Here is a 10,938-nt window from a genome sequence, read left to right on the forward strand (position 1 = left end):
GGCGGGGTATCTACTAATAATGCATGTAGTACATCGGGAGTGTAAGCATGTCAGCGGTATTGGCTTATCGTACAGCCAACAATGAAGCAATAGTGAAATTCAAGCACAGTTCACAGTTTAGGTTAGATAATATGTGTACAACATATGTACACATGTACATGCATCTCAAATAAAAACAGTTTAATACTTAAATTATTTTTAAACCGAGGTTCATTAAAACCGAAGTATAGAATGAAAATTTTATTTTATTGATTACAGAGAAATAAGCTCTAAACAAGATTTTCATGCCTTAGCGACTAATAAGATGTAGTAATCATGCTCTAGACATATTTATATTGAATAGCTAATAATCAAGACCTTGTAAACTTAAAATTTTAAGAATATATTAAATAGAATCAAACATTAGTCTTTTTAACTGTATTAATATTTTGTGTTTTGGTAATGGGATAGTCCCTGGCATGTATTACGCTGCGACCCTCCTTCAGCTCCAGCTCTCTCTGGGTTCTTTTGGCGACTATCTTCTCGTGAGTTCTCTTCATCTCCAAGATTTCCTTCATTTCCTCTTTATCCTCGTCCTGTGGTTATTTCTATGTCAATAGCTCCACAATAATGTATAAACTTTTAATATTAAGAAAAATATTAAATTTACAAAAAGTACTTATATGTTTAGATTATAAATTTATTGAAGATTGTTAATACTCATTGAATTTTTAGCTAAAATGTTACGTTTATATTAATTTAACAGTTCGACGATAAACAAAAGTAGCATGTTGCGAGTTGTGAATTTTTTATGCAATATTTCTTCTTACGTACCTAGTCTATAAAGAACCTTACATAATAGATATGAATAGAACAATTCTTAACAAAGTTTATACGAAGAAACCTTTTTTATATATTATTTTTTATTTTTATTTTCGGATACAAAGATAACCGGAGGCTATCATGCAAAATAAAAATGTTTACTTAATATTTCAAAATTAAGTCTTGTTCTATCTTGAAGATCATGCAATAAATTCTAATAATTATGATTTTTTTTGCATACCATAATTTATTTACTCAAACCCACAAGAGTTATAAATAAAAACTATCAAATCAAAGAAAATCTAAATAAATCAACGTGCAGAGCTGGAACGTTAGGAACTCTGGCACAATTAAACCGACCTTCTGATTGATTCTCAACACCAGTGCCCTCTTCCCACTGGCCATCGGCTGACTGTAAGCCAGCAGCTGTTTGAGTCTTTGGGCTGGTGGGACTCCTCGTTCCACAACCAGCACTATCCTAGCCCACTGCCGCTGCCACTCGTTCCTTGTCTCCGCTATCTTCTGGTACGTGTTACCCATCATCGCAATCAACATGTTCACCAGCAGTATCGCCACTATTATCATGTATATCACAAACAGAAGCTGGAAAAAAATTAATTTCGTTATTCAAGCTACACCACACTAGAATAGCGATTAGGATATAAATAAATGCCTTTTTGCACTAAAGTAAAGATTTACAGAAAAAAAAATTTGAAAAATTATTACTTTAGGGACTTCTTGGTCATTCCTAAACCAGATTTGTGTCCAAAAAGCCCTAACTAAGGTTTATCATTATCAATAGATTGCGTCACTAACAAACATACAAATATTGACTTTTAGTCTCGTATATTTTATATACGTTCATTGTATTTACCATATCGTATAAAAATCCTTTAGTAGTATCGACTTGAACATTATCCATATTTAAAATATTAGCAGGACAACACTGCACTAAATAAATTCTTAAACACGCGAATGTTCTATCAGCTTATGTGTAATTTGTTTCTAATAATACGTTAATATAAGCTGCTGTCTCAACCACCTTCGCCGCGATCTCATGATCAGTTTGTTCGAAAGCTCCGTAGTAATCAGAGAACGAAGTCAGTGACATGAGGAACATGGCCATCACACTCTCCATGGGGGAGGGCATCGGATTCGAAACAGAGTCGTCCACGCCCTCAGGGGTGTTCGGATTGTCGAACGACAGGAATATCACGTAGTATGCTGTGGATTTATGTTAAATTATTATTAAGACAAGACAATGTATACAATGTTGAAGCATGACATCCAAGTAGAAGATCCACCAGAAGCAAGATTCTACAGTCGCCCGTGAACGTTCGAATATTGTATTAGATATACGTTGTCACCTTAAGGTCTATAGAAAAAAGGGAACGGAGAATAGAATTAAACTGAATAGAAAAAGGAATTATAGCTTTAGATTTTAAATGACGGCACTAAACCTCACTGAAATTGATTTTTCACGATAGTTAATGCTGTCCCACTTATTTTGGCCCATAAACTAGCTGGACATTATTTACTAAAGATAAGTACTACCCCTCAATTATAGTTGGCTTTTAAGTATAAAATTAGTAATGTATTGGATATTTGATTGACTCACCCTGAGAAAAGCCCATGACGAAAACTAAGTAAATGGCAACAAATCTTAGTAAATCACCCATCACCATCCGATATATCATCACAACGAAAGGACCAACAGTTTTGAAACCGCTGCAAGGGAATGTTATAAAGAATATATTATATACAAATGTTAACAGCAAAGTAATTTGTTTTAACTTGTGTCGATGACGTGAATTTTATTAATAACACGTCATATAAGAAACAAAACGAAATAGTCTTCCATTAAGTGTAAAATGGGAATTTTATAACTAAAAATCTAACCGGCAAAAAAACAAGAAGTATGGAGCGGTGGTCAGCATGATGATGACTGCGAGGTGATCCTCCTCCTCATCAGCGCAGGACAGACGCAGTGTTGGCAACGCCAGCATAAGAAGACACGAGAATAAGAACATCACTCTGGAAAGAAGAGTTCATAAATAATTAGGTAATCAACTCCTTTCAGAGACAGTTCTAAAAAGCTACATCATTTGTATAAGTTAAAATCTCTAAAAGAGATAGTCCCTCATATTTAGAAATACGAATAATTTAAATCCTTTAAAGTTTAAATAGTTTCGATTACAAAAAAAAAAAAACAAATAAACCGAATATTGCTGCGAAGGAAGGAGGCTGACAATCAATGCTTAACCAAGTCATGTCAAAAAAATGTCACCGTTTGTCAAAACTAAGGACTGAAATGATTCAAAGATTTCAGGATTAACTATACTAGTCAGTAAAAGCATTTCAATATTAAAGAAATCTATTTTAATAATAACAGTGTCGTAATTCTGTGCATTTAATAACTTTTATAATCCTTTGAATATTTTTATTATTCATATATTCAATGTAAAAGGTTTAGGTCACAGGGGAGCTATAAAACTGTACGGTTTATTCGATATTAAGTGATAGTAAGATAAATGTCCTGAACATTTGACAAACAACCAATATAATTATCGGATACCCATCGCATTACAAATATATGTATATGAGTGGGTAGTTTTAAGTGTAATAATTGTTAAACATTAATGCGATTATTTTAGATGTTTAAAATAAATTGAATTTGAAAAATATATAGGATCGACATTTACAGCTGAATACAAAAATATTTAAGCTGCGACAAAACGTTAAAACCAGGTAAGTATTTTATAGATCTCAATGATCGTTACATCTCACCGGGATGGTACTGTGCTCAAGTTCTCGATGAACATCTTTAGTCCCAAAAACCTCGCCTCCCGCATCGCCGCCCCGATGTAAGCGAGCGCTCCGATCCACAACATTAACTCCGATGTTATCCTAACCTATGTACATTCATTTAAAATAATTGTCTTTGAAATACCTTGACGTGGATATTTAAATTTTTAATTAAGTGAGACTTTAATCAAAGTATTATTGAGATTCATCATCAGGCTATCGGAGCCCACTGCTGAGCAAAGGCCTCTTCTCACATGGAGAAGGTTAGAGCATTAATCACCACGCTCGCTCAAGACGGGTTGGCGATTTCAATCTTATAATTTAAAATTATAAGACCAGGTTTCCTCACGATGTTTTCCTTCACCATCCGTCAGTGGTGTATAAATGCTCTTAGAAAGTACATATAACTCGGAAGAGATCACATTAGTTCTTGCCAGGTTCCGCACCCGCGCCCTCACGTGTGAGAGGCGGGCCTTTAACCTCCAGGCCACCACGACTTAAATTGAGATTAAATTTAGTATTTAGTGTCATTTAATTATTTTTAAATATTTGTTATGTTTCATCTCTTAATTACTAACTTTAGCATCCCAAGTGTCTAATTTCATTAAACGACAGTCCTCTGTCAAATCTTCCCACCAGCCTTCCATATCGTTTCCTCTCGGCATTTCCGTAGCTATAATAAATAAAAGTAAACATTTTAAATAATATAATTTATTACACCTTTTATTATTAATACCTGTTTTTTAGCAAATAAAAGCAAGACTTTATCCATTTATATTTTAAAGTAAGTTATTATTCTTAAAAAATATTTTAAATACGTGAACAAAAATATTTCGTACGTTTGTCTTTATCCTTTGGATGACTTTTGAACCTTCCACATTGAGCTGACGGCTTTGTTCCGTTGAAGACCTCGACATCCTTAGTTTCAATCTCGGCATCACCGTTTATAGTACAATTTTCTAGAAAAAAAGAAAACTTCTGTTAAATTAAAGGAATATATATATATATATATATATATATATATATATATATATATATATATATATATATATATATTAATTCGTTTCACAAATACAAGCTGATAAAAAAAGATGTGATAAAGATACAGACAATAAACGGGAAATTAAATTTGGCTTCAAACAGTTGAATTTCCTGAATTAAAGCTCCCTCGGATCGCTGAAGATACAATATAACGTACACTTTTAGATTGTAAAATTGTTTTCAATTATTTAACATATCATTTCTTTAAAATTTATATGGACTCGTTGGAATTAAGTCTTAATTTAGACAATCTAATATATAGAACACAGAGACAGATGTACGTTTTCTTAAAAAGTCCAAGTTTCTATTAAGTCGTAACTATTAAGATAAATGGAAATTCAATATAAAATGTAGTGGTTGTATTTTATAGTATGGTTGTATTTTGTAGTAATATTAAGGTTATATTTGATATTTTTATATAAAATGAAACATCAAAATTTCTATACAAACAAACTTGCATATATATAATATTTAAGAAACACTATTTTGGTACACTTTTGGTGATTTTGCTTTGGTTAGGTTTATGACTTATATAGAAGATGTAATCTTACTGAAATTAATTGTTCAATAGAAACAATATATAATTACAAAGCTTGTAATATACCGTCCGTATAATCCTAGATGTACCAGGAAAGAAGGTATACATAGAAGTATCTTTTTTTTAATAATTTATTGTCAATATCGTCTATAAATATATCTGAAAATCGTAACGCACAAATCAAACAAATCCTCGTTTATTTCCTTGTCACTTGCGTTTTAAAAAGAATTCCTTTAATAAGTATATATATTCAAATAAATATATTTTTTAACAGCTGTGCCTACTTATGGATATAATTTTAACAACTACATATATAAAAAATACGTACCAACTTCAGATATAATCTCAGTCTCGTTAATAGGTCTAACTGTTGAATTCACAGCCGTCGCATTAAGAGATCTCTCGGGTGGTCCAGGGCGGATAGTGAAACAGATGAGGGAAATAAGGAAGTAGAAAGAGAATAAGATGAACTGGCGATAGAATCTGAACTTGACGAAGCTGTTCCATTTCGTTTTGAGGAGATCAATAAGCATACCTTCTAGAAGCTCCAAATGTTCGTCCTTCTCCTGAAAACGGTTCATTGATAACGAATTTAAAATAATATTAAAGGCCCATTGAATGTGACGTTTAATTAAATCTATACAGTTAATAATTTATTACAGCGCTGAATTAAATTAAATGGACGCACCCACGTCAACCCTCACAAAGGTTTATTACACAATGTAGGCTTTGGTCAATTAGCTTAGATACTTTAATGACGCTTCATTACACACCTGAATCTAAACAAAGCAGTATGTACTGAGAAATTTTCGGACATTACAAACTAACTAACTCACCCCAAATACAACTAAATTCAGCGCCGAATCTTTACTAATCCTTCCGGTCTCGGTGTCAATAGTGTCAACTTGTCCCAGAGGATACGCTGCACAGGTGGTGGCTCCGATTTGCCAATAGATCTCCCTTTCAATGTTCAGGATATGGAAGAACAGCTCAACTCTCGCCAGTTTAGCGGCCAGGGTGAGCGGTGTTAGGTTCTGAACGTTCCTGATGTTTAGGGATGCACCAACTTCATACGCCATATCGAATGTGCTCTAATGATTACAATTTTTGTGTTTATAACATTCAGCTCTAATATTTATCGTACATGATTCAAATATCATTTATTGCAACAAACACAACCTAGACTCACTATTTTATCATAAATGATCAGCATATGCAGTACGGTGTTGCCATTGGTGTCCTGTTTGTCGGGGTTCGCTCCTCTTGCCAGTATGAGCCTGTAGCACTCCTCCTGACCGAGACAGGCCGCGAAACTTAAAGGGTATTCCCCCCAATATACGTACCTAAAATTTTGTTTAACATACCAGTATAATTCTAAAAATATCGATGTAAAAAAATGTATCATGAGATTTCAAAAAAAATCACTTCACCTCTTTAGTTTTTATAAATGACTTTGATCTCGTTTGAGCATTTGTTACGAATGAATTATTCCTGTCTTACTTCTATTTCCGATCATTAAAATTATAACTTGACAACAAGCTCTAAGTAAAGAAAAAAATTTAATAAATCGTAATAAGGAAAACATCATTATTCATGCAAATTGCATAGTGATGTGTATAAAATGTTAAATTACATAGTTCAACCTTTTTTATCGATATAACTAATTATATAAATTTATTTTATGGTATTTTACCAGTACATTTCGTGTACTCCCTTGTTTTACATTCACTGTCAGGGGCGTGTTACATTTACATATATTTCGATAGCTTCACAAAAAGCAAGCAACATTATATATATAAATCATATTGACCCGTCATAGTTGGTGTCCGGCTGGACGTTGACCCACTCGTGGTCGAAGGAATCTGTTCGGGAGGCCTTCTGATCCTCAGGACACATGAAGTTCCCGAAGCAACGTTCATGATAATCAGCTCCAGAGTCCAAGAGAAATTTCACCATAGTCGGGTCCTCGTTCACTATAGTCATATGAAGTACGCTCTCACCTACGGTCGTACAGTGAACATTTACGTGTACTTATCGTGATATTTGTGCCATTTTATTTAAAAATTTCGTTTATAATATTCAAATAAAATTAGTAATTGACTTAAGTATATAAATTAATCTCTTTATTGAACAGTGCTGTCTATAAAAACCTGTATTAGACATCAATTAATTTGGAACTCAAGATTATAATTAAAATTTTCGTAATGCGTTCAGAATTTTATTGATTTTGCATATAAAGTATATTATTGTTGTGTTTAAAACACATGCAATGAGATCTAAGATTTTCGCGAGTATTCATTTAAATGAAACTAGTGTTATTCGGATTTACTACGCGGATTTTATTATTTAAAAACTACATAATCCCGACGTTTCGGTTACTTTGCAGCAACCGTGATCACGGGCAGACGAGGTGTTGTCACCTTGTCGTCGGGATTATGTAGTTTTTAAATAATAAAATCCGCGTAGTAAATCCGAATAACACTAGTTTCATTTAAAACACATGCAATTCGCCCTTAGTATAACTATATATGCCGCTAACAGTTGTTTATAATTATTGAGCAATAAATTAAAAATTTTAAGTATGTTGAAACTTTTGTTGTGTCAAACTGATGTTTTTCCCTCGACATACGCAAATATTATATATGATTAATGAGAAAAGCATTACTCATTGTCATCCCGAAATAAAACCTAAGTAGAATTTAAATAAAAGATTTCGTTGTTATATACATATATATGTAAACGAGACAATTACTCGAAACCGTATAAACTGTAAACTGTAAACTTTAAACTGTAAACTATAAACTGTAAACTGTAAACTTTAAACTGTAAACTGTAAACAATCATTCTTGGCGATATGAGAAAATAATAAATTCCCATAAAACATCAAACCATAAATGTATCATTTTATTAAAAGGCATTTCGTATTCAAATTATTACATTATAACATAAATTTAAATAGGTCTATAATTAATATATATGTAAAAACAGTTTTTGCAATATTTGGAACTAAATTGTTAAGCAACCGAAAGTTTCCTTAATGTGAAATATATTATAATGAAAAAGATATTATGAATATACGAAGAACCTAAATAAAAATTTTATGTTACTCCAATTTAGCGAAATTGTTTTAAACCTATCACTTGTCTTTTATGAAACGAGAAAACAAATAATTCTATCCCTTTCTACAAACGTAATTTGGACGGTGTTATGACCAAACTGAACCCGTACACTGTATACGGAGAGTTTCCAGTTTTTTTGTTAATGTAGCTAATGTATAAGAAAACTAAAATGCTATGTATACAACAATACAACCTATGGTAAGCATATCGATAGATAATCCGGGATAATTAAAATGTATTGAACACTCAAATAACGAGAAATCAGTAATAAAAATATTTTGTTTCCGAAAACTATAAGCACGAGTCATATAAAACTAAAGTACAGGACAAATTTGGACATAAGGACGATATATTTTTTATATAATACATCATTTTCATCATTCGACGTCATTATAATCGCTACTTATAATTTTATTTTTTTATTTTTTTCACGGTCGTACACAGACATGACAACGTATGGCCATAATTAATAATAAATCACTGCCAAAGTTACCCGGCACCATAATAAATGAATGTAAGTGCTTAATTTGATAGAGTAATAGATATGTTATCTAGTGCACCGGCAGCGTTATAGCGTAAAACAGATTAGCATACAACACCCGCATTATGCTTTAATGGCTGAAACTTTTAGTTAATAATATGATGATAAGCGTATATAATCATGTTAAACTGTGACTCCAATTAGCGTTGAGAATATTTATTCTATTAGAATATAGTGGAAGACATTTTTGAACGTTTACTTTTTAATTTTAAAAAAGAGGTTTTATATTCTAAGCGAAATCACTTGGTGTTTCAAAACTAACAACAGCATGACGTTAATATTAAATTAGTCGGTAATTTATTGATCGTCCTATTCTATTATAAAGCAGGCCTCATTCAAAGGTCGGTTTCACAATGTAACGCCGAAATGTCAACACTTTTTTATATTATGTAACGCGTCAATAAGAATGAGCGTTGCCTTAATATGTTAGCAATGAGGTTGTTGCTCGCGCTCATTATTTGTTATATAAAAATCTATGCAATCTTATAATAATAATTTTAATATTACCTTATTAATGATATACTTAAATAGGAATAGAACTATTACCGTAATACTCGTCGCTCATGTAAATGTCGTTTATAAGTTTTGGGTAAAAACGAAGCAATCTCTTGGCCAAATCAGCTAAAAGTGAGGTAGCGTTTAGAAGACAAAGGTGAAGGATTGTCTCACCGACGGCACCGCGTTCCTAGAACCGATAGAAAATTGTTTTACTTTCAATATATTCATGTAATATACGTAAATAAAATTTAATAAACAATCATTGATAAAGTTTAAGTGGCTTATACCTTCAGGTCCCAGCAAAGCTCCCTGTAAGCCGATGGATTCGCCTCGTATTCTTCCTGGGTCACAACTGGCCAATCTTTTTCCACATCAAACTCTTCGTCAGGATTCTCCATGCCACGTAACGGTGGCAGCTTATTTAAGTTTATGCTTTAGTGACAATTATCTACTATATTATATATATATATATGAAATTAAATACAATATTCTTTATAATATTCATTCATATGTTATTCAAATATCAATATAGAATACTTTATTTTCACTTATAGTTTTTTTTTTATAGAATAATTGTTCTCATACTGAGAATATAAATTTTGAGGATGAGAAGTATTTTAATGTTTTATATCCTTTCATTATTCATTTTGAATTACCAATTTATGCCTCCCTCGTTCCTTATTCCTCAACAGCACAAGATGCGATATAGGGATATGCCTGCCCTTGCCCTTATTGTAGAGAAAGGGCTCCACCTTAGTCTTGATAGCGTGGTCTATCTCAGCGTACTGCTTATTCTGAACCGCCCTCTTCATCATGTCCACCAGTAAACCACCTCCTGACTCCAGCATGTATTACATTATTATCCACGGTTTGTTTTATGATAAGGATAAAATATTTGCCATCAATAAAATTCCCATTGAGATAATGCGTATTTTTCTAGGTATTGTTAAAATAACATTGCTTATTTCATTGAAGGATTATTTTACGCCACTATAAAATTGATAAGTATTCAATTTGAATGATAGGAATATCTAAAATATAGGACTATAAGTTTTAAATTTGTTTTCTTAAGCAAAGCTACAATCTTAAAGATTTCTTAGTAATACGGGTGGGTGACAGCCTAATCAAATAATCTGTATATTCAAGTACCCTAAATAAAATTATGTTACTTAATTATTTTGTGAATTCTTTAAAATAATATAAAACAAACCGAGGAGACCAAGACCTCGTTATACCATAAATTACTCAACCATAAATAAAGTTTAACTTGCCCTTGACATCTATTAACTTGTACAGCTTCTGTTCAGAAGTCCCAGCTTGTTTCTTAACACCACTGGTAACATTGCTCTCAGTATTACCCATGTTTGTTTAGTATTTAGCGTATGAACTGCGATGTGATGTGATTTCCACATGGCCTTGCAGTCATTGACCAAGCAGGGCGGTTGCCATAACGTTTTCGAAACAGTTTTACTGATCAAGCTAGTGATTTTTGTGCCGCATCATGTGTGTGAAGGACCTGATGTTTGTCAAGTTTAAAGTTTTATATTTTTAAGACGATATTGTTCTGAACGTACATTATGTACTTTCATCAGCGA

At 32.4% G+C, this 10,938-nt stretch overlaps 1 protein-coding gene across 1 annotated transcript; it reads right to left on the bottom strand.

The window, feature by feature from the left end:
* Positions 1–225: 225 nt before the first annotated feature.
* LOC116767270 (transient receptor potential cation channel subfamily V member 5) lies at positions 226–10,705 on the bottom strand. The gene is made up of 16 exons (XM_032657530.2): positions 10,615–10,705; positions 10,000–10,178; positions 9,631–9,759; positions 9,392–9,530; positions 6,996–7,185; positions 6,375–6,528; positions 6,022–6,276; positions 5,514–5,751; positions 4,446–4,565; positions 4,185–4,279; positions 3,589–3,713; positions 2,701–2,835; positions 2,420–2,529; positions 1,844–2,025; positions 1,162–1,404; positions 226–575 (listed from the first exon to the last, which is right to left on the bottom strand). The coding sequence occupies exons 1-16, from the start codon at positions 10,703–10,705 to the stop codon at positions 396–398; spliced, it is 2,565 nt and encodes an 854-aa protein (XP_032513421.2). The 3' UTR covers positions 226–395.
* Between the last annotated feature and the right edge of the window lie 233 nt (positions 10,706–10,938).

Source organism: Danaus plexippus, assembly GCF_018135715.1.
Source record: "Danaus plexippus chromosome 3 unlocalized genomic scaffold, MEX_DaPlex mxdp_25, whole genome shotgun sequence".
Classification (NCBI taxonomy): domain Eukaryota; kingdom Metazoa; phylum Arthropoda; class Insecta; order Lepidoptera; family Nymphalidae; genus Danaus; species Danaus plexippus.

Excerpts from the sequence above, each read along its gene's own strand:
- LOC116767270 (XM_032657530.2), bottom strand. The coding sequence starts at position 10,705 with ATGGGTAATACTGAGAGCAATGTTACCAGTGGTGTTAAGAAACAAGCT. Across the intron at positions 6,277-6,374 it reads TGATCATTTATGATAAAATA|AGCACATTCGATATGGCGTA; the intron begins GTGAGTCTAGGT and ends TGTAATCATTAG. Across the intron at positions 2,026-2,419 it reads CGTCATGGGCTTTTCTCAGG|CATACTACGTGATATTCCTG; the intron begins GTGAGTCAATCA and ends ATAAATCCACAG.